This window comes from Cryptomeria japonica, chromosome 5 (assembly GCF_030272615.1).
Source record: "Cryptomeria japonica chromosome 5, Sugi_1.0, whole genome shotgun sequence".
In the NCBI taxonomy this organism is placed as follows: domain Eukaryota; kingdom Viridiplantae; phylum Streptophyta; class Pinopsida; order Cupressales; family Cupressaceae; genus Cryptomeria; species Cryptomeria japonica.
Genome location: NC_081409.1, coordinates 158,199,024 through 158,224,293, shown reverse-complemented (window position 1 = coordinate 158,224,293; position 25,270 = coordinate 158,199,024). Strand labels below are relative to the sequence as shown.

The window sequence follows — 25,270 nt, the reverse complement described above, 5'->3', positions numbered from 1 at the left end:
TAGGATTCTTGGGACGCATGTCCATCCTTAGATGTCGGGGTTCCTCCGCGGATTGTTCAAAAGACCACCCAACAATGGGGAGACAAAGTGAGTGATTTTCTGGTCCAAGAATCATTCGATCTGGGGCAGCGAATGACTTGGAAGGATCCTAGTGATTTGGATTTGGAGGAGGATGATCAAAGGACGTTGAGGAATATCCTAGCAAGCAAAGAGGTGATTGGTTCCAGGGAGCAAGATGAATTTTTTTGGTCTGGTGCAAAGAGAGGAATTTATTTTGTCAAGCTGGGGTATGCCTTGTTGGAGGAAGATGTCAGGAAGGTGGACTGGAAAGAAAAGGTATGTTGGAACAACGCTTGTCTGCCTAAAGCAGGTGCGTTCTCTTGGTTGGCAGGCAACAACCAGATTTTGATTGGGGATAGACTTAAAAGAATGGGGTTTGCAGGTCCCTTTCGTTGTGTGATTTTCAAGAAGGAGGAGGAAGATGTGGATCATCTCCTCCTGAGATGCGAATTTGCCTAGAAAGGATGGTGATTTGGGTTGCATAGGTTGAGTTGGAAGGGGCCGTTGGCAGGGAATCTGCAAGATTGGCTGGAATTGTGTCCGATTTTGTACAACTCTTCAACTTTTGCTGCAATATGGAAGGTCATGCCTTCAACAGTAACGTGGGAAGTTTGGAAAGAACAGAATTGAAGTCTCTTTGAGGATAAAACATAACCTATGGAGCATTTTCTGATCAGGTTGGAGAAGGCAATTTCAGAATTAGTCTCTAATGCTGCTTCTCAAGTAAATTTGGCGAAGACCCCATTCACTCAATTTGATGCTGGTATCCTGGTGGGTTGGCCTTTTATCAAATTTAGGCTTGTGGGCTTTTGAGGGCTTATCCTCCTAGGTTTGGTGATAAAAGTCATGTGTGGATTCCGCTAGACAGGGGATGGACCAAGATCAACTTTGACAGGGCATCAAGGGGGAATCTCGAGATCTCCGGTGCAGGGGTCATAGCTTGAGATGAGAAAGGTAGTATTCTTGCTCTTGGAGCAAAGAGATTGGTGGATGGTACTAACAATGAATCTGAGTGTCAGGCGACAATTGAAACAATTCTTTTGGCGAAAAAATTAGAGGTGAAAAAACTACATCTTGAAGGGGATTCCCAGCTAGTGGTGAATGGCATTGCTAGGGGAAGGATGGAGGCTTGTCACCTGGATAAACATATCGGAAGAATGAATAACCTTTTGATTGGGTTTGAGGATTTTAAAGTATCGCATGTTCTAAGGGAAGCGAATGCAGAGGTTGATATGCTATTGAATGTAGGTGCAAATGGTTCATTGGTTGAATATTTTAATTTCTTTGAAGACTTAAGGGATTTGGATCCCTTAGATTTTGGATGAAGGTGCTTTGTGTTTGAAAGGGGAACTTGAGACGTGGAGTTGAGATTTGAGGTGGTGCGTGCGATGAAATAAATGGATGGGGTCGCTGCAGATTGTTTATTTAGGTCCTCATTTTCTTTTTGGCACTGCGCAGAGGCCTGCATTTGCTCTTGCAAGTGCTATGTTTTGGCTGTGTGATAGGGGAAGGATGGAAGCAAATTTGTCGCTGCTTACACAGGGCCAAAGGCCTGCATTTCGAGGCACAATTTCAAGCAACCGCCTGAAGAATGTTTATAGGGTGGATGAGGAAGGTTTTTGGAGGGTTGTTCGCTTGATGTTTGGGGATGAATTTCTGGACACTGACTGTCGCCCGCGAACAAATTTGGATGTTTTGTCCCTGTTCATGGCTTTGGCTCTGATGGTAGGAAGTTCAAAGGAGGAGGTGTTGCGGGTGGCGTCCCTAGTGCTGAGACCAAAATGGTCTGGCAGTCTGGTGGAGGTGGTGGCAAGCACAGAGATTGGAATAGGTCTGAGAATGGAGCAAGGGTCGTGGAGGTGCTTAGGCGGGTGAAATGATGCAGTGCAACCTTTGGTGGTGTGGTCAGCTTCTCGCTCTGTGGAATCCTAGCTGGAGGATTCAAGGAATGGGTGGCGGGAAATTTTGGACTTTGTGCGGATGTTGGGACCGATGGAGAGAGCGAATTTGCGTGGCAAGCAGACCTCGGTGAAGCCGCAGGCTCCGATTGGTGAAGATGGGTGGCCGCTGGTGCGTCACCAAATCCCGGGGAAGAGTGCCGAGGTCGTGGAACGTAGTGAGCTGCGAGGGGGATGATCAGGAACCATGACATGTGTTGGGATGATGCTGCCCGAGGCAGGACCCAGTCAGGCCATTCCCAACTTCTCTAGGGAGGAAACCCTTGGTTGGTTCCGGTAGGTTGGTTTCCTGTAGGTCGTCGGTTTTTTGGGTGGGGATTCCCTGTTGTAAGGAATGTATCCTGAATGGTAGGCTTTGTTGGTGTGGTTTCTGTCTCAGGTTCTTTTTGTTATTGTAGGAGCGAGACCCCATTTTGTGGAACGCTGCAGAGCAGCTGAAGGCATGTATATTTTCCTTTCAAGCAATATAAAACTTAAACTTGTCATCGATAAAAAACTAAATATAATTTTTAATTTATCATATACATATGATCTTTCTATTTATATCTTATTTATCTATTAGTTGTCTTTGAGTTCTTTTATCATATATTAATAAAGTTTAATATTTTTTTGTATTAAAATTTAAAAAATTAGTTCCAATAAAACAATTTTCTATAAGTTTTTATGCAAAATTCTAAAAAAAAAAAGGTTAAAAGAATGGTAATGCATAATATAATTTTTGAAATATATATTTTAATTATTTTTCCAATAGTTCTTTAAATTTTTTTAATTAAATGTTTCAAATTATTTCATAACAATTAAACCCTCAATTAAAATTTTGGTTAAATTACTGTTAAGGTTAAGGTTTGATAAGCACTCAATTAAGATTTTGGTTTAATTATGATTAAGGTTACGATTTAATTTTTAGTAAGGTTAAGATTAGAATGAAGTTTACAAGAAGTGTTAATGTAAACTTAAGGTTTGTTTACTCCCTACGGTGAGTTGTTCAAGTTCACAGAATAAAGAGGAAATACACACAGAACATATAACCAACAACTTCAATTATATTCAGAACATAAATTAACAGTCACAATAATATGGCAGAAAGATGTTTCCTTTATTGCATTCCAAAAACTAGTACATCAACAACATTGTCATGGTTCCCTTATATTGCAGAATATAAGACCCAACGGTTGGCAAAGATGGCAACCATCACAATTATCGACTAACCCCTACGGGAACCAACAATTGTCTTATTACACAACGACATTATTACTAAAACATAACTAGCAAAATGATAAGTATTATCATAATTATCACCTAACAAGGTTAGGATACGATCAGGGTTAGTATTTAATTTGTGTTAGGTCTAGTATAAGGGTTATATTAGAGATATATTTATTAGTGTTAGGGATAGGAATAGGGTTTTTAGAGTTTAACTACAATTAGGATTAAATTAAGGTTATTATTTAATGAGGGTAGTAGTTATAGATCAATTATAGTTTAATCAGGGTTAAGGTTAGTATAAGGGTTAGAATTACTATTACTCTTAAATTAGGGTTAGAGTATAATTATAACCACAATCCTAACCCTATTTCTATCTCTAATACCAACTCCAACCTTGTCATTGACCCTAACTTTGATCTAAAACCATAATTAATTCCTAACCTTAAACTAAACCCTAACCCTAATTGAAACCTAATCCTAATTTTATTTTACCTCAAACTATAACCCTAATTAAACTCTAATCCTGATCTAACCCTAGCCTTAATGTAATTGAACTAGAACCCTAATTGTAACCCAAATTGAAATCTAGTACTAACCCTAACTATAATTAAATCATTATCATAATCAAACCCTAACCTTGACAATATCCCTAATCTATACCTAATCAAACCCTAACAATAACCTAATATTACCATACTTGAAACCTAACCATAATGTAACCCTAAACTTAACTATAACCCTCAAATTAAGCCCTAACTACAACTTCAACCCTAATGTAACCATAATTGAACACTACCCTAATTTTAATTTACATCTAACCCTAATGTAACTGAATCATAACCCTAAATTACCTCTAATCCTAACGCTGACTATAATAAAACTCTTTCCACAATCAAACCCTAACTCTAATTAATTATAACATTAACACTTAACCCTAATCCCTCTAATTGAATGCCAACCCTAACCCAACCCTAAACTTAACTGTAACCATAAAATTAAACGCTATGTAAAACTTGAACCTTAATGTAAACCTATAATTGAACCATAACTCTATTATGAAACTTAACACTAATTGAACCCTAATCCTAATTGAATTCTAGTCCAAACCCTAACCTCGATTGAGCTTCAATCTTAATTTAACCCCTACCCTAATGCAATTGAATCACAACCCTAATTCTAAGCCTAATGTAAATCCAATACCAACCCTCACAACATGCTTTATCCTTAAACCCTAACCCTATTTGAATCCAAACACTAACTCTAACTCTATTTAAACCCTAAATGAATTGTAGTACTAACCCTATTCCTGATTGAACCCTAGCCCTAATTGTAACACTAATTCTATTTGAACCCCAACCCTCACCTCAAGCATTATCCTAGAATAGTAACCCTAACTGTAGTGTAACCTTAACCCTAAACCTAATCTTACCTTAAACTAACCCTAAGCTCAACTCTAATCCTAGTTTTAAACTCTAACTACAACTTGAATCCTAATATGGCCATAATTGAGCCTTATCCCTAAACTTAACCCTAACCCTAATTGAGTTTTACCCATAATTGAACCCTAACCCTAAACTTAACCCTAACACTAATGTAATTGAATCACAACACCAATTCTAACTATTAATTAAACTCTAGCCCTAGCTATAACTGAACCCTTATGATAAACTAACTGTAAAATTAATCCTAACCATAATTATTAAACCCTATTTTAAACATGAACTGTAACCCTAAAGTAACCTTAATCATAAATCCAATCCTAACCTTGACCCTATCCCTAATCTTTATGTTAACATAACCCATAACCTTAATTAAACCCTAATGCTAACCTTAAAACCAAGCTTTATTATAGAATCCTAACATTAACAACATGCTTTATCCTTAAATCCTAACCCTTCCTAAGTTATAACACTAACTCTTACCCTAAACCCTAATTCAGTTGTAATACTAACCCTAATCCTAACTAAACCTTATCGCTAACCCTAATAGTAATTCTAATTAGACCTCAACCCTTACCCCAAGCATTATCCTATAATAAATAACCCTAATTGTAGCCTAACTTTAACCCTAAACCTAATCTTACCATAATTGAAACCTAATAATAACCTAACCCTAAACTTAACTCTAACACTAGAATCAAATGCTACCTCTAACTTGAATCCCAATCTCACCATAATTAAACACTAACCATAATTAAACCTTGACCATACCAAACCCTAACCATAATAAAACCCCAATCATAATCAAACCCTAATCTAACCATAATTAAATCCTATAATTAAACTCTACCTCCAACTTCAACCCTAATCTAACCTTAATCAAACCCTAATTATAATGAAATCCTATTGGAACCTCAACCTTAACGTAATGTTAAACCTAACCCTAATTGTGCTTGAACCATAATTGTTTAATGTCTTCCATGTTGTGATGCGACTGATTCTAGCTTATATATAATTTAATAATATATATAAAACACACTGAGAGATAACCTTCTGGAGGCGCCTTTTTGACTTTAGAGTGAAAATTGATGAAAATGAGTGTCTCGAAAAGGACATCTCTCGACATATTTTACATATATTATAAAATTAAATATATATAAGCTAGTTTAAAATTTAATATAATAATCATTTCAAAAATATTGCATACTAATTTATACTTATTTATTTAAATAATAACTATTTACTATTTTATTTATCAAATATTTATTTAAGTATATAACACTATTAAAAAAGTCCCTATTTTATTTGTCAAATTACATAATAACAAATTTCAATTAAAAAATAAGAAAGAAAGAAAAGTATAAATAAATAAAAAATAAGATATCAAGTTCAAAATGAATGGTCTAGGAAAATATAGTGACCGAAATTGAAAACTCAAAAATACAAGATCACTATAGACAAGATATATAGTTCAAAACGAATGATATATAATTTTTCCCAAACAAAACGGAATTATTAACAATTTGAGGGGCCCACACTAAGCCATTAGTCTTTATTTCAATTTTTTCTCTTGTTGGTTGCTCATTGATTAATTTTTTTTTCAGAATTTTGTTAAATGAAAAAGCAATAAAACCCCAGTAAAATTAGAATCAATAAATGAGAAAAAAAATAAAAATCAATAAAAAATTAAATATAAAAAATCACAGCAGTCAAAACTATAGAATAAATATTTTCTTTCTTTGTTGACGTGATATACCAAACAGATTAATTGCATTGTGTTGAAATAGAAAACATTAATCCCTGCGACTAATATTAATATTAATTGCATTGTGTTGATAATGTTTCTTCGTTAGAATCAAGTTACCCACTTCATTATTTTGAATGTTTCTTCGTTAGAATCTGAGATCGCCTGGCATAGTTCTAGTCACGCCTTGGCAGTTCGTTTTGGAGGCTGTATGCGAATACGCCGCATAAACCCTAAAGAAGAAGCAGCTCTTTTCCTTGTTCCCGCCCTAAGACAGCAGCAGCTGGTTGCAGAGCAGACATGAACAGGGATTTTGTATTCGAAGACGAGGGTTCAGAACCCTTTGTTCTTCCTCCAAAGTCCCAATCGCCATGGGAGTTCGGAAGCTATTCTGAAACTGTTGCGAATGAGCATGCCAGAAGAAACACCACTTCAATTGACCATAAGATCTCTCAGCTCCGTTCTCGTTTCTATAAACCTCTTGAAAATGAAGAAAAATATGTAGACGAAGACGCAGAAGAGAAGGAAGAGGAAGAAGAAGAAGAAGGAGGAGGAAAACCATCAAGAAATGACCCTGCAATGGCCCAAGAAGATGTAAAAGACGTGAAGGTGACGAAAACAGGTGATTGGGAGGGCGAAAATGATGACGACGATGACGATGACGAGGAGAGCTCGGACATCGAGAGTTTGGATGATAAACCCGCCATTCGTTCAAAACCCCCTGCAAAAATCCACAAGGTTTTTATTGTATTCCTTTTAAGATTTGCTTAATTTTGTTACTTCTGTCCCCAAATCCCCGAAAAGTCCCCGGGTTTCATTGCTAAAATGAAATAGCTGAAAATGTAGTCCACTTTTGATCATATCATACAATAAACCTTTGATCATGGAGGATGCTACCATATCAACTTGGGGATTTGAATTCTAAAATCATGCTTGGAGTTTGATATTTTTAAATTTTTCTTCTGGTGAAAAGATTTAAATATTTGGCAAGGATTGTTTTTGCTTTTAAAATTTTAATTTGTTCTCTTTTGGCCATGAAAGCAGCATACCTTTGGTTTAGATGCCATAAATAAGGGTTGTTTCTTGCATCAGATTTGTTTGGTCCCTTTTTCTTTTGGCTACATCGTTTCTAGGATTGAATGCTGTAATTTATTTAATTATACACTTATGATGTCTTTTTTGGTTTCAAAGTTGGGCTCTTGCTTAAAAAGCTGAATCATTTACCATTTGTTTACAGTTAACATGTCCCTTAAGGATTTAAAATCGAACTTTTGTTATGAGATTTTTATGCATACATAAACACAATCCACATCAACCTGTGCTTGAAGACAACACAATTTGCAGTTCAGCAACTACCATGCGTATGCATACCGCCTTATGAAAATAAACACTGACTTATTCCCTGAGTGTGTCATCTCCTATGCTGCATCGTTTGGCATGAAAACAGAGGGTTGTGATGTGTTTGACCATGTTCAAATATGTAGATGGTAGGGTAGAAGGTAGGTTGGGAGGATAAGTGAAGTATTCTACGAGGTATCAAGTGGTATGTGTGAAGGGGAAAGCTTGTGGAGGTGAGCTAAAGGAGAGCTAAGGGATCCTGGAGCCTGATCATTGCCAACCCCTTTCTTGGCGTTGTCACACTAAGAAATGCAACATAAGAGATGACACAGCTAGAGGACTAAGTATCTGTTGTCATAAAGTGGGATACATAAAATATGGATGCTTGGAAATAGTACTCTGTGGAACAATATACATGCTCACATTTGAAAATCAATGTCCATAACAAAATCAATGTCAAAGATTCTGGAAACATAAGGAAATAAGACTCATACTCATCTGGATGGAGCTTCTCATCGATCTTGTGGACATTGCCAATGATTTTCAAGACATTTTGCTTTGTGTGATAATCCCAAGCAAACAGACATCATCCCCATCGTCTGATACTTTCCAAGGTACTCCTCAGTTTTTTCCAGTTTCTATTCTCCACACTGTAGAATATGAGCAATTGACGTTTCAAGGACCAAATAACCGAGTTTGCAATCTGATAATCTTCTCTTTTCGCTAACCTGCCAAATTCCTGTAATGTAGTGTGTAGGGTTGACCTCGAGCTCATCCATTTGACACTTATACTAAAAAATATAGTTCACTATTGGCATATCATTTTAAATATTTTTAATCTCACAAAACCTATTGCACAAGTAAAGTTTGTTTGATTTGGTGGCAGAAAAATATGCTATATTAAGAGAAGCTTTATATAATTCTCCGAATCTTGCAAGAGAATTAGTAATCTATGGAGACTCCCTATTGCCAACCTTCTACCATATGCTTTTTGCAAAGTTGGCTGGATGTACCCTCTCTACAGTGAGATGCCAAACCTGCACCATTTCAAATAAACATTTATACTTGCAGATGTATTTCTGAATGCATATGATTACAGGCATGGGAATCTCACAAAGCAAGTGTATCTAGAATATTGGCTACATTGTGCCAAGACTAGGAAATAGTTACTTGGAAAACTATGGAAACGTGAAGATCAGACTGCTTAAGGAAAGAGTTGGGCTCTGGAATAAGCTTTTTAAGCAAATGGTAGGAAATAAGGAATCAGTACAAAATGGTTTGGAAATAGCAGAAATTTTGAGGTGTTCTTCGAAGCAGTACTGGAAACTTTTTGACACTCACATTTCTTGAAAATTCTGAAATGCCGAGAACATGTGCCAAAAATGTTTCTGGGTTTGACAAAAATGATTATGGAAGTTTCTGGCTCTTGTTTAGACTTAACAATATTGAAAAATGTTTCAGCATTCCAAAATTGGTTTCCAACCTATTGGAAAGGGATTCTGTCTTTGAAAGAATATCTAATTTATTTAACTTTAAAGCTTAAAATGATCATAGACATCAACGTTTCATTATGCATAGTGATTAAAAACCACATTTTAGTTCCATAGAGAAGAAATTAAGTCTACTTTTTGGGCCACACTTTGTGGCGTATCTAAAGGGTGTGATGAGATTATAGATAAGAGCTCCCTATATCTAAGCTGCTGGTTTAGGTTTGGGTTTGGGCAGGGCAGTTAGATGTTTTGATTATGCCAGATTTCACTATAGATGGTAAGGCTCTACAACACACAAACACACACATGCATGCACACACACGTGCGCATGTGCATGTAGACGCACATAGGCACATGTGCATGCACACACTCATGCACATTCTCACTCGCATGCACACATACATGCATGTGCACACACACACATGCACGCACTAACCCACATGAGCACACATATTTACTGCTATATCTGATAAATTAAATATAGGAAGTAACAATAAAGATGCCAATGCATACCGGATACAAGAGTAAAATATATCTTTATTCACACATGAAATTATAACAGAGAAGAAGACTAGAGATGGTCAGCCAAGGATTACAGTTGATTTGACTCTATCATTTTACCTTCCTTGACGTACACAATATATTTAAAGGACTCGACGGTTGCCAAGAGGAACACAACCATCAACCAACTGACGCATATAACTACCTGAGAGTGACAAACAACTTAATACAAACAATAAATGCATTGTCGGATAACCAATATTTTCAAACATAACAATAGACATTGTCTGCTGACTACAACACACATGCATGCATAGGGACACACAAATGCATGTGCATGTGCGCAAACACATAGATGCAGACATGCATGTGAATGCACAAAGATAGAGAGAGATACACAATGACACACAAACAAATAGACACAAACACACAGAGACACACTGTTGTCGGCATAAATTGTTCGTTGTTATATTTGATAATATTTGGTATCTGACAATGTATAAGTGGGTCGGGTAGTTATGTGTCGGTTGGTTGACGGTTGTGTATATATTGACAACCGTCGAGTTCTTTAAATATATTGTGCACCGCCAAGGAAGTTAGTATGGTATTGTCGGATCTATTGTAATCCTTGGCCGACCATCTTTGTTCTCTTCTCTGTAATAATTGCATGTGCGAATAAAGATATATTTTACTGCCGTGTCTGGTATGCATTGTCATGTACATTATTATTGTTTGTATTTAATTTACCAGTTGTACCAACAAACATTATTATTGTCTGTGGCCGAAGGCATAGTACAGTGTGTAGACGACATAGTGCATACAAATGAAGGGCCAATACAAGAAGAATTGGCTGTATTGGATGCTCTTGTGGCAGAGGAGATCGATCAAGCGAAAGACGTGGATGCATCCTTGGACAGTTGGCTCGGGTTGCCCTTGCACCCCACGCACCACCTCCCCCTTCACCACACACAATGGCAATGGCAATTGACCAGGAGGAGATTCAGGACGAAGGGATCGCAGACGTAGGGCAGACCCCGAGGAAGGGAGAGAGTGAACAAGAGAATGTGCATAGTGTCATCAATTTGGAGGATGAGAGCTTTCAATCCGGGAGCAACAGGATGATGGACACAAAGTCGCCACTAGGGAAGGATCCACCCAGGGGTCTTCACATTTCACAGCCCGATTCACAGGACTCAATGGGATCCATTCGACGGTTCATGGCAGAGTTACATGGCTTTACATAGGTGGCACGGGGCATCGCCGACCTAGCCTTATGAGTAGATGCAGGAGCCCTACTAGAAGCCGAGAAGCTTCTGGCATTCATGACCTCCGGATGTCAGGAGGTGTTCACACAACAGTTTGGCCAACAGCCAAGACTCCTGTGGCAACCTGGCGAGGTGCACACATCATGCACGACCAGGGGGCACTTGGCCTCACCTTGCAGGGTATGGAGAGACCCTACAGGGAGCTATATTTCCAGATGCAGCGGGCTCAGACCGAGCAACGAGCTACTTAGGAAGTGGCAGCTGCACTCCTAGAGGAGTTGGATAAATGTATCAAACTTGCTGCCGTGGAAAAGCAGGTTAGAATTGAGCTAGAGGAGGCAACTGCGCTCCAAAAGACCTGTCTGGCCGAACATGGTGTTCAGATGAAGACATTGGAGGAGAGGGTATCGGTCTTGACACGTCAAGTGGAGCAGAAGGATAAAGATCTGATGGAGGCAGCTCTCATGGTGAAGAAAGCTCGTGAATGCCAATTCGTTGCCGAAAGGAACCTACAGCTCCGTACAGAGCAACTTCAGTAGTCCTGGTAGCAGGCTCCAACTTCCACCACTCTAGGGACGTCTTCTCATCCCTCTCAGTCTTAGTTTTCGGTTTTGCCTAGCTCCCATTTTGTCTTCGTTGTCTGGAAGACGACTACTTTTTGGGGGGGTTGGTGTTAGGCGGCAACTAGAATAATACTTATAATTTTGCTAGTTATGTTTTAGTAATACTGTGGTTGTGTAATAAGACAACCGTTGGTTCCCGTAGGGGTTAGTCGACAGTTGTGACGGTTGGCATCTCTGCCAACCATTGGGTCTTATATAGTGCAATGTAAGGGAAACATGACAATGTTGTTGATTTACTAGTTTTTGGAATGCAATAAAGGAAACATCTTTCTGCCATATTGTTGTGACTGTGACTGTTAATTTATGTTCTGAATATAATTGAAGTTGCTAGTTATATGTTCTGTGTGTACTTCCTGTTTATTCCGTGAACTTGAATAACTCACTGCAGGGATAAACGCACACAAACAAGAAAATTGATTGATAATTCGTTGTCAAATGTCAAAGATAAATTAAGATTATTTATATTAGTGCAACTACACACAAAAAATCAAAACGAAGTATCATATTGATCTTTATTGAGAGCATCAAATTCATTAGTTGGTTTATTAGAACCACAAGCAACTCATCATGTTTATCTTTTTAGCAGCCTTGTACCATTTATCATCAATTGAGAGTAAGATAAATAGTGTAAGAAAAGCATATGAGTTTAGTGTGAATGTGTGGAAAGAGTTCAAGTTGGGATGCTTTGGTGCTACATTTGAATGCCTCATTATCCCTTGTTGAGATTTTAGCTTGGATGGGAACTTCTGCACAGGTTCAATGTGAATGTGTGGAAAGAGTTCAAGTGGTTCGAGTAATTCTATATTGTATTTCACTTTGAAGGATTAAAGTGAAAGTCTTTCTATTTAGCTAATTTAGTCTAATAAAGTGTAGATAAACACTAATGACTTAGATTTATCCTCAAACTCATCTCTTGTAAGAGATAAGGATGCTTTTTAGAAGATTAGATTTAGTTGATGAATAGTATAAAGATAGGGCAATGGCTACGCAGTGGACAAAATGGCCCGCTGCCATGCCTTCTCCATCGGATGCCGCATGCCATGCCATGCCATGCCATTACACCCGTCCATGGCCGTCTAATCAAACGTTGTATGCTGTCAGCGCGTGCTCTGCGGCTTCTAACTGTTCCCGGGCGTGCAGTAAAAGTACGACAGATCAAATAAACTTTTTACACGGCCTTGCGCAGCGGGGGAAGTATTTCCACCACGGGACTGCAGGGAGGGCCCCTTTAAATTTTTTACTTTTCTTAATATATTTTATATTATTTGTTTAAAATTTTATTTAATAAGTTTCAATTATATTTTGAATAATTTTTGAATATAATTTTTTTTTCAAATGAATATTAGTTTATTGGACATGTATTGATTTTGTTATTTAATTATATACAATTAAAAAAATCAATATATTAAAATTTAAATATATTAAATTAAACCTTCATAGTTTAATTCTAATCTTAAAGTTAAAATTTAATTTAATATTACAATTGAAATATGGGGATTTAATCATAGGTAAAATATCATTTAAGATTAGGGTTAAAATATAAGGGCTTAATTATGGTTAGAATATTATTTAAGATTGGGATTAAAATATAGTTTAAGATTAGGGTTAAATATAATGTATGATTAGGATTAAAATATAATTTAAAATTAGGTTTAAAATATAAGGGTTTAATTATGGTTAAAATATCATCTAAGATAAGAATTGATGAAAAAAATCATATAAAAAGATTATCATTGATTAATGAAAATTAGATTGAACCTCCAAATTAATAAATATTATTGATAGTAAATTGATCTATAAGATTAAGCTTATGTCTAATTTACTATCAATAATTTACTATGAATAAAGTTTCATTTATAAGTGAATAAAATTTTACTTATAAGTGAATAAAGTGAAAAAAATTTCACTTATAAGTGAATAAAGTTTCACTTATAAGTGAAAGTTTTGTAAGTTTTATAAATGAAAGTTAATTCATTTTTTAACAAAATTTATAAATGAAAATTTAATTTATAAATGAAAATTTATTCTCCATAAGTCAATAAATTTTCATTTATAAATTTTGTTAAAAAATGAATAAACTTTCATTTATAAAACTTACAAAACTTTCACTTATAAGTGAAACTTTTTTCACTTATAAATCATGCGCTTCCATATAAAATCTATATAAATGAAATATATTTAAAATTTATTATAAATATAAGTAAAATTTATTAAAAAATATAAAGAAAATATATAAAATTTAAAATATACTAAAGAAATTAAAAAAATATTTAAGATTAATAAAGTTTATAAAGTTTCACTTATAAGTAAATAAAGTTTCATTTATTGATAGTAAATTAGACATAAGCTTAATGTTATAGATCAATTTACTATCAATAATATTTATTAATTTGGAGGTTCAATCTAATTTTCATTAACCAATGATAATCTTTTTATATGATTTTTTTCATCAATTCTTATCTTAGATGATATTTTAACCATAGTTAAACCCTTATATTTTAACCCTAATTTTAAATTATATTTTAATCCTAATCATACATTATATTTAACCCTAATCTTAAACTATATTTTAATCCCAATCTTAAATAATATTCTAACCATAATTAAGCCCTTATATTTTAACCCTAATCTTAAATGATATTTTACCTATGATTAAATCCCCATATTTCAATTGTAATATTAAATTAAATTTTAACTTTAAGATTAGAATTAAACTATGAAGGTTTAATTTAATATATTGATTTTTTTAATAAAAATTATTCAAAATATAATTGAAACTTATTAAATAAAATTTTAAACAAATAATATAAAATATATTAAGAAAAGTAAAAAATTTAAAGGGGCCCTCCCTGCAGTCCCGTGGTGGAAATATTTCCCCCGCTGCACAAGGCCATGTAAAAAGTTTATTTGACCTGTCGTACTTTTACTGCACGCCCGGGAACAGTTAGAAGCCGCAGAGCACGCGCTGACAGCGTACGACGTTTGATTGGACGGCCATGGACGGGTGTAATGGCATGGCATGGCATGCGGCATCCGATGGAGAAGGCATGGCAGCGGGCCATTTTGTCCGCTGCGTAGCCATTGCCTAAAGATAGCAACAAGATATAAGAATAATATACAATAAACTTCCATGTAGTTGTGAGTTTTACGGCATGTAGAAATTTCCTTGTAAGTTATTTGAAGGAATGAAAATTGATTTGAAGTTGTAATTATCTTTGTATGCTTCTGCATTTTAAGTTTCAATAGTTGTGTGATTGATTGAATGTTAAGGAAATAAATTTGATTTATTTAACATTAGGGAATTAGTTACATGTGTTTGAAATTTTATCATGGTATCATAGCTACTTGAAGTTGGAAGAAATTTGTAGGTTGTTCTTGGAGGAAATCATGCAGGATTTTCAAGGAATATTGCAAGGCTATTTTTATAAATTGCAACTACCTTTTTGTATGAGATTGTGTAATAGTTGTTTTTTCTTTAAAATCACATTGTTTTTAAAGGTGAAAATTGTGATATTCTGTTTTTGAAGGGAAAAGCATGGTAGCAGTTGCAAAAATCATGTTGATTTTTTGGTAGAGGTTAAAGGGTGATGGCTAGGTTTTGCTTTTTCACAGCCTATGTTTGTTGTTTTAAATCCACGACAAGGTTGTCGTAGATTGCACAAGAAATATTGTGGTTAGGGTTTGAAGTGAACTAGAGTTCATAATTTGTATTGAGGGCTTACAAACCTTTGATGACTAGGGCAAATAAAATTTCGTGGGGCTTTTTGTGAAAGATTTTTTTATAAATCTATGGCTAGGGTTTAGACCAACAATTGGGGCACACAACAACATATAGGGTTTATCACCCACATGTCTAGGGTTTGTAACAAATATATATTTGAATTATTCTTTGAGTTGTTTGTTATTTTCAGATTTGGGAGTTTGTTTTTGAAAGGAGTTTTTTTTAATGGCATCAACTAGCCTTGAGATTGAGGATAGACTAGAGGGTGCATAAAATTTCTTGCCTTGGAAAATTAGAATCACTTTGTTATTGGAGGAAAATTGTCTTTGGGATATCGTAGTAGTTGAGGTGTCTTTGGGATGATTAAATAAGATATGATTACTAGCTACCCGATGATGGTCACATAGCTTTGTGACTTGCTTGCAATAGTTGGGGAGAAGGTTGGAAATGCAAAGCTAGTCAACTTGGCATTGAATGGGTTCTCATCTTCATGGCAAGCATTTGTTTAGGGTATTTGTATTTGGGAGAACCTGCTTTCCTTTGAAAGACTATGGGTTGACTCTCTAGAAGGAAATTTGAATGGAGTCAAAAGCCAACAAGAAGGGCAGTGAAGAGATTTGGACCTCGTTGGATAGATGAAGGGAAATAAAGGAAAAGGGAATAACAAGGGTAAGGGAAAAGATGACAATAAATCCTCATAGTGAGGGAAGAAGGACGGGAGTAAAATCAAGTGCTTCAGTTGTCATAAGTTTGGTCATTATGCGTTAAAGTGTCTAGATAAGAAGAAAGACAAAGGGAAGCAACAACAAAAGGAAGTGGCAGCCTTTGTAGAAACTTAGATGAATGATGTTAATTTTGATCAGATTTGTAGATAAGTGTAGATTTAAATTTTTGTCTAATTTAACTTAGAATGATTTCCAAAAGATCAATGTTCAAGTACTGATTAATATCAGTATTTAAGACAGCTATGTATTGATTAATATCAATACTGATATGTACAGACTATATATATTTCTTTACTGCTATATTCAATTGCCTTTATTTACTGCTATCTCTTGTTCGACAGCACAGGTAGACAATCAATTCTAACTAATCCCCTCACTGACAGTAGGAATCAGTGTCGACTATTCCTTAGTCGACTACCTTACGGACTGTAGACAATTATAATATTGCTGTTATATTTGCGGACTCTTCTCTATACTTTATATCAACTTGTTCCTTTTTCTTATTCAGTATATAAGTATAAGAGCCACAAGGGAGACACGACTCTTCACCAAGAGCCCGATGACTATAAACAAATTCATCATAGTAAACGGAACCATAACTAAACTGATACAACAGTGATCGGGTTATATAAAACTAAACCGATAGACAATATTAATCGGTATATATAAATAAGCTGATATACAATGGTAATTGGAATATCTATCTGACCCGATATACAATAGTTTGGTCCATATAATCAACAGCAGTAATGTTAACTAATATTAACTTAATGATATGATCGATAGAATCAGTTTAGGGGAAATCAATAATAACAAGAATCAATCTTGTAACACAAATTGATAATCGAACTGATCATACTAATTGACAAATGAATCGACATGAATGAAATACGATGGAGTATAGTTATAAAAGAAATCTGAATAGTTTAATAAGATTAATTGATTGGTCAAATGTGTAAGGCCGATAGGCCACTTACACATTTGATCTATAGAGTCAGTATTTAGGATCCGACTAAAGCTACATCTTCAACAAATGAGTTTGTTACCAAGTTTGAGAAGGATTTTTCATTGGTATCTTGTTTTTTTACTAGCACGACTCCAAGGAATGCCTAGCAAGTGGATGGTGGGGCATTGAGGTATATGACATTAGCCCGACAATGTTTTACCAACTTAAGAGAACATAACTTTGGAGTTTAGGTTGAGCTTGGTAATGATGCCAAGTATCCAATAGCAAGAGTTGGTACAATTTCCTTTCAATTACAACCAAGTAACTATTTTAAGTTTGATGATGTATCGTTTGTTCCTAGTCTTAAGAAGAATTTTCATTTAGTTTTGGTTATGGGGGATAAGGGTTTTCCAATAGATTTCAAGGATCAACTAGTTCTTACTAGTTGAAGGAATCCAGCACAATTACATAGGTTATAGGGGCTAGAGAAGGCAATCTATATAGTTTTGAGGGGAAGTAGTTCTAGCTCTAGTTCTTAATAGTGACAATTTGTGCGAGTTATGGCACAAGAGGATGGGGCATTTACATTACAGATCGTTGCCTATATTGAGGGAGGTTGTTAGAGGCCTTCCAAAGCTTAGTATTGAACAATAGAGAGTATGTAGAGGATGCAAGGATGTCAAGGCTGGTTTACTAAGCAATAAGCAAAGGTCCAAGGAGATTCTAGATTTAATGCATTCGGATGTTTGTGGACTGATGTCAATGGCATCAATTGTAGGAAGCATGTATTATGTTTTCTTCATCAATGACTTCTCTCACAACATGTGGATCTACTTCACAAAGACCAAGGATGATATCTTTAGCAAGTTTTAGGAGTTCAAAGCTCTAATTGAAAATCATATAGGTAAGAATATCAAGGTCTTGAGAATGGACAATGGGGGAGAGTATACCTCCAAGGAGTTCAATAGAATCTGTAAGGAAGTAGGGGTCAAGAGGGAGTTAACAGTTCTGTACAACCCACAATAGAATGGGGTTGCAGAGTGGAAGAATCGGTCCATTATTGGGGCTGTTAAGGCCATGATTCATGAGACTTGCCAATGTTTCTTTGGGAAAAATCATGTATAACAGTAGTCTATATTCATAACAGGTGTCCTCATAAGCTCTTGGAGGACAAGACACCACAAGAGGCTTTTGGTGGTGTGTATCCATAGGGTAGTCATTTACTCATCTTTGGTTGTCCAATTTATATCCATATATGTAAATTGGCTTTTTGAAGTGGAACTTGGAAACTATTGAGGTTCGAGACAATCTCAATACAAAAGTTAAAATGATAGTCGCCAAAGAAAATTGTGAAAGTTTAGGTCATTAGATGCTTTGAGGCTGATTCATAGACCATTATACCTTCTATGGTGCTTGCAATGTGTTGACACATCATGATGTGCATGGCATAATCTGTACAAGAATGTGTAATTGGGTTCTTGGGTGTAGCTAGGCTGTACTTGAACCAAGTCGATACCCAATATGAGCCTAGTTTGGTATGGCCTCAATACCCTATGAACCTGGTAATCTAGCCTTTTTATAGATAACTTTAAGTACATAATGAAGTGTGGGAATGTTTCATGCACAATAGAGGGTATAATTAATGCATGATAAAATAATTAATAACCTATGTGCGAGCAGCATGAATCATTTTTACTCAAGTACCAATTACTAACATTGTGCATAAATAGGTGAGTGATATGTTAAATTTGTGCCGTTTACATGGCCATGGTAGATGGCTCCTTGATCCTTTGTTGAAAGGATCTCCTTATTTCACTGTTGTAAGGATGACGGCAAGAACAATCTTGGGTTATATCCTTGGATATTACTTAACTTAGAATTTAGAGGACTTTTTGTAGATTAATTATTAAAGCATCTCCCTAAAAAATATATAGTGGCAGAATACTGACTTAGGTTTATGCTTTGCCAAAATTCTTGCTATTTTGTTTGATGTACCTCACCATATGGTAGATATGCCTTGGGAGGGTCCATCCCATTGCTCTCATGAGTCTTGACTCGCTTTCTTGTTTTCATGGTTTTGATTAATGTTCTTCTTTTGATAGTTTTTGAATAAATCAAATATCTGTTTCATATTGCAGTGAATTTTTCTTAAAATCCTGCTCAGATATATCTTTTTTAATCAGTGCGATATCCATATGTAATATTCATTTGCAATTTGGAAGTACCTTGTTGGTAAGCTTTTTGACCACAGCAATCTTTTGTGAACAAGGATGCAATATTGCCTGAAACTATATATCCATGTGTGTATTTTTCCTATGTAATTCTTCGGATAGCCATCCTTTCTCCTTTTTAAAACTAGGGATTCATTGTTCATCAACTCCATAGTAAATTTTATGCTTTGAAATAAGCTTTTGAGGTGTGAGTGAACTTTCTTAAGACTTTACATCCAATGAAACTAGTTTACATTGGTATCGTCAACATAGCTTTTCCCTCATTTTGGTTCCTAGTAAAAAGGATTATGGGCTTGTTGATCAAAATTTTCCATAAAAGATGTTGGTGGCTGTATGGGCTAATTATCTTGCTAAAAAAGACAACTCTGGAGGTTGAAAAAAAATGATTAAAGGCAAAGCTCAATCAATGTTGTGGCCACCTCATTTGTGATATGCTTGATAACTTTGATATATGAGATAAAGAGGTTTTTTTATGAGTGAAGCCACATCAATGCTAACAAGGGCACCACTATAACTTTTTGGTCCCTTACAAAATTTGCAAGTTATTCAGAGGTCTGATCAATGAGAAATTCTTACCAGCGACGGTTTTAGCTGCTTTGCTAGATAAGCTACCAGTTGATATGGTGGGTTTCCACAATGACCATTAAGACATAATGTTAGTGTTTGTACAAAAAGATATGATGGCCCTACTAGTCTTAGTAGTAGAAACACCTTATGATTTTTTTTTTTTTTTTCAAACAATGTAAACCTTTAATGCTCACTTAAATTCATTTTAGGGTTAGGGTTTTTGTCACCCTTGTATTAGGGTTATGTTGTTGCTTTCCTATGAAGCAATCATTGCTATTTCATTGTTACATACAACTATACAAGAAACATTTTCTCTCCTTCAAGTTCTCTCTTGTGTTCTAGGTTGGTTTCATTTTATGTATTGTCTTTTGTAATGTGCACAAAATTGTTCAATTGATAACTTGAAATTCATAGGAAGGTCTTGATTTCTTTTCTATATGAGTGCACAGTTGTAAATCTTTGCTCTTCTCTGGACATGTGTTGATTGTTTTTATCTACTAAGAAAATTTTTGGTTGAGAATAAATTTGCTGAATTTAATTTCTTTTTCATGTCAGGATAATATTGAAACTAAAGCTGCAGAACCTGGAAGTCATAAGAAAGGCTCTAATGGATTTTTTGCATCGTCAGAAGGGGCTTCTTTCAGTGCAAATTCATTTGTTGAATTAAATCTTTCACGTCCATTATTGAGGGCATGTGAAAGTTTAGGCTATCAAAAGCCCACTCCAATTCAGGTTTTGAATAACTTTATACCATTTTTAAATGTGTTTGCATGTGCTGCCTGCCATTGCACCTGAAAAATAAAAGTTACTATAGTCATTATTTGTTTTAATACAAAGTGCAAACTGCTTTATTAATTATGCTGTGCACTCCATGTTTATTCTGGATATTTTTGGAAATATTGACATCATTTCTAAGTTAGTTTCTCGTTAAATCAAAGCTTTGTCACCCCATTTTGAGTGTAGTTTTCTTGGATATCAAATTTTTTTTGCTTCTATGTGTAAGTCTCACACTGGACTCTTTGTGTTTAGGCTTTGTATTGCTTATTCTTTCCTGGAAGATTGAAAATTCTGAAGCCTCTGTAACAATACCTTAAAGAATCTTAGGAAATGTTGATTATCCATAACTCTATGTATGACATCTTATTAAGATAGCTAAAGAATTGAATAATGGCAATTATTTGTTAGGAATTTGCCATATTTGCTGAGCACCTACACCACATTCAAAGTTTAATAAGTAGAGATAAAAAGAGAACTAGCAATTTTCCATCACTGAATTTTGTTTAACTGCCCAATAAACTTAAAGATGGCAGCTGTTTCCAGTAATATAATGCATAACGTACTGGTATATCCTGAAGGTTAGTTTGCCACCTAGATAAGTTGCAGGAAACAACACAACGGTCCCTGCTTGAAAATGGGAACATCCTTGAAGGTATTTGGAAATGTCTGGAAAAGCTTGTCTTATCTAGAAATGTGTGGGAAACAGCAAGGCTGCTCCCTGATTGATGTTTCTTGATTGTTTTTAGTCTTTTAGATCTTCCAAGGCATTTTCAGGGTTTCCAGTCATTCTTAGCACAATAGTTGAAACTTATGTATTGTAGTTCTTTATGCAAATATTTTATTCATTTTGTGTGGACATTCTTGGCGCTGCTTTGTTTCTGAAAGTTACTGGGAAATCACCTATTTCTGTTTCTGTACATGGGTCCATTTCTTGGCTACAAGGGTGCAACAAATAAAGAAGATATGATAAAAAATTTAAAAATACATGCAACAATATAATAACATACACAGAGAAATAGGAGAAGTTGTGGCAAATTTTATTGTGTATGTTAAAAGTATGCTAAATTACTAGAGGTATGAAATTGGCAAACTAGACATACATTTCATACTCTTTAAAGATTGTTTTGATCAATTTTTTCTTTGTTTAAATTGAAGTTGAGAAGTAGAGATGAATGTACCATAGAAGTTTAACCTTAATAGGATATGCCATCCCCTCCCCTTTTGTACAATGCAGCTCAGATATGGCTTGGATAATGTGTCTGGCGGTACCCCAAAAAAACATTTTTTTTTAATAGTGCTGCATATATGCAGATACAATATTCTCATGAAATCCATGCCATATCCAAAAAATACTAACTCAAAAATGTTAAAAACTGCTGCAGGCAATTGCTCCATGACCTGGCATACAGCTTTCTTGTTGTGGGCAAATGCTTTGAACCTGCATGCAACATTCTCCATTGCCATTTCTCTCTTTCTTGTGATTGGAACTGTCTGTGCTTGAAATTGGTAGATCACATTAGGGTTTTTATTTATTCATATTTACTTGTGTTGTGCTTTATTTTATTTGTAATGACCAATGAGGGCAACATGAATCTGAAATTGAATTTGACCCTGTTGTTGCCATTGGTTGGGCGTCACCATTGCCTCCTCCAGTGACAGAATATCTCAGCTGATAATGCGGTTGAAGAACTTGTTCTATCTTTTTTATATTGCTGTCATAATAATGCAGCAAAAGCAATTGGGGGGGGGGGAGAGGAGGCATATGTGTGGGAGGAGGATTATTAAGTTTGTTTTGATTTTAAACCAGGTTTAGGACCTAGGAACCATCAAAATAGGGCTAAACCCGCTTGCTGCAGGCCCTTCACCATACAGGCCCACCAAAACAAGTAAATCAAAGAACCAACTAGACTATCTTGATTCTCAACCACCCTATCTAATATCATAAACTTAAATAGATTTAATTGTAAAATGCCTGAATGCACCCAAACATTTAAAAAAATTGTAACGCAAGAGCCACAACAGCGCAACCCTTTCAACAAGCCATCAGAAAAAACATGCTCAAAGTTTTAAAACAGGGGACTGATGCAAATTACACAGGTTTGTGCCACCCCTGTGACAGGACTTACATTTCTCATGAGGGACATTTAAACCACTCCACCAGCCGAACCTTCACTATCAGAGCAGTGGGAAAATGTTGGGATTGCTTCCACTAGAAGCCTCACCTTCAAAGCTTTTGTCATTTCCTTGACAACCCTCTGCAAACAAATCCGATGACGTCTGGGAGCATGACAATGCTCTGGGATACATTCTGAATATACCATGGCTTGATGGATGACATCCCCAATGTCATCATGAAGAAGGTAAGAATAAGTTGCCGTGGAGAGCAACAAAGCACAGGAAAGTCTGAGCTGCATAAAAAACATTCCAATGCCCCTGCATAAATCTAGTATAAAGTAGCATTTTCACCATAGTAGAGCAGATGCCAATTGTCAGGGATTGATCCATATCCTTCGCTAAATCCCAAATCCTCACCATCCATTGCTTGAGGTTGAGATTCTGAATGTTCTTAGCAACATATGCCATAAACCCAACCATCATTTCTTCACCAGACTCTTGATGCGACCTTTGCTTCTGGGGATTCACCACAACTTTCTTCCCCATATTAGCTTTTACCCTTCCAACTGTCTGCACCCCTAACACCAAACATAGGAGCCATCAACAGGAAGCTAGTAACAATGCAGGAAAACACATCTGTTCAAAGGAGAAAAAAATAACATCCTTTATAATCATCCGGTACATGTAGGGGCTCCCAACTTAATAAATTTCCACAGAGCTCTACCATCAATGACGTTTCCCTGCCACAGCAACCCATTAATGGGTGAAAGTTTAATACAATTCAAGTTTAATATAAGTTTAATTTATTAAAATTTTATGAAGTTTAATATTGTTTGTTATTAGGCTTACAATTTTTTTATTAAGTCAAATCTTAATTAATTGATAGAAAATATAAAGTTTATATTGCAGTGACTTATTGGATTCTAGTAGTGACAATGATAGGTGACGAAGAGGAAGCATGAATGAAGGAGGAGAATTTTATTAATTGTGTTTGATTTTTTAAATTTTTGACTTAATTTTTTTCCTTGGTAATCAAGTTGCTGCCGAGGGGTCAGCTCCCTATCTGTTAAACTTTATAAAGAAAAGCAAACCTCAGGTTAGAGCTGTGCAATATACAATCCTTTATCTAGTTAGTGTTGAGCAGTAGACACAAAAGTTCTTCCTTCAATTTTTCAAGCCTTTCCTTCATATGATGGGTCAGTAAGTCTGGACGTCCTTTCAAAATGTTCCTGATTTTTTCAATGCTGCATTTTATGAACCCAACTGTGAGCAGCCTCAGACATTCTCTCAATTCTGCAATATTTTTTAAGGTCATTGTGTTAAAAGGTTTCTCCCATGTCACTCAATTCAGCATACAGTTGCAACTTGAAATGGCTGCAAGAATATCATTATGCCATGAACTGTTGACATATCTGTTCTTAGCCAACTTACATTACATTTTCTACCAAGGATATCAATAAAGCTCGTAAATTTTGACTTTTTCATTTTACTTTTTACATTGCAAACTCTCATTTATTTATCAAGTTCAATACCGTTTAAGTTTTAATTTATTAAATTTTATTGAGTTCAATATTGTTTATTATGAGGCTTACATTTTTATTAAGTATATTGTTTATTTAACTTAATTTATTGATATATAACATATTTGTTAAATAATATATTATCTATATTAATTATTATTAAATTTAGTGTTATTTATTGCAATATATATGTATCCAACCACATCCAACTGTATCCTTATTGGTGTCCATGGAGCTCTACTTGATATCTAATCCATTTTTTATAAACCTAGTTACTATAGATCCTTATAGCAAAACATTGGAAAGTCTGCTATAAATTTTTTTTTTTGTAGATTGTAGTAAATTTGATAGATGGGAAATAAGAAATGGCTTTCCATTTCCTTAAATCCACCTAGGTAAAATTATTCAACTTGTTTATAAGGTTACATAACATTGAATGAAAATAAATGAAATAAATAACTGCATTTCTGATCTAGTTACTAATTGCTTGTATAATGTGCAAGTTCTATTATAGAATATCCTATCCACTAATTATAAAGCTAAGGCATGTGACTACTTGTTAAATTGATGACCAAACTTATTATAAATCATCCATTAATTGCTCACATCTCTTGCATGACAATAGATCTATAAATAGATGATCTAACATTAGTTGACTCCACACTAAAAATGGAGAACGCAAAGAATAGTAGAAAGCTAAAAATAGCATAGGATATGCACAACTACAGTTAAATATAGTGAAACTTAGAATATGCCCTTATCCTAAGAAACGGTAAATGGTGACAATTGAAAATAGTGCAGGCCAAATATGGGCTTCTGTAGAAAATCAATTCTAGATAATTTTGATGAAGTCAGATGAATATTCTCCTTTGTTTGATTATGACACATATTGTGAAAAACACTCTGAAACCTTTAGCTATGATGATGTGCCAAACATTTGGTCTCAAATTTTCCATGGTGACAACTCCATGTTTGAAAGATGACCTCTTTAATGTATAAACTTGTTTGTATCACACCATCTTGAATGCTCATGAAAGCTTATTC

The 25,270-nt window shown here is 35.3% G+C and overlaps 1 protein-coding gene across 2 annotated transcripts in view; it reads left to right on the top strand.

Moving 5' to 3' along the window:
- The first annotated feature begins 6,460 nt into the window (after positions 1–6,460).
- Positions 6,461–25,270, top strand: part of LOC131072693 (DEAD-box ATP-dependent RNA helicase 28) — a 125,942-nt gene continuing 107,132 nt past the window's right edge. Inside the window, exons 1-2 of one of the 2 annotated variants that reach the window (XM_058008925.2) lie at positions 6,461–7,145; positions 20,370–20,546. In XM_058008925.2, the coding sequence (XP_057864908.2) occupies positions 6,708–7,145; positions 20,370–20,546 (615 nt within the window). In that variant the 5' untranslated portion in view covers positions 6,461–6,707. The remainder of the gene's footprint in view (positions 7,146–20,369; positions 20,547–25,270) is intronic. The other variant, XM_058008926.2, reaches the window with a different exon arrangement.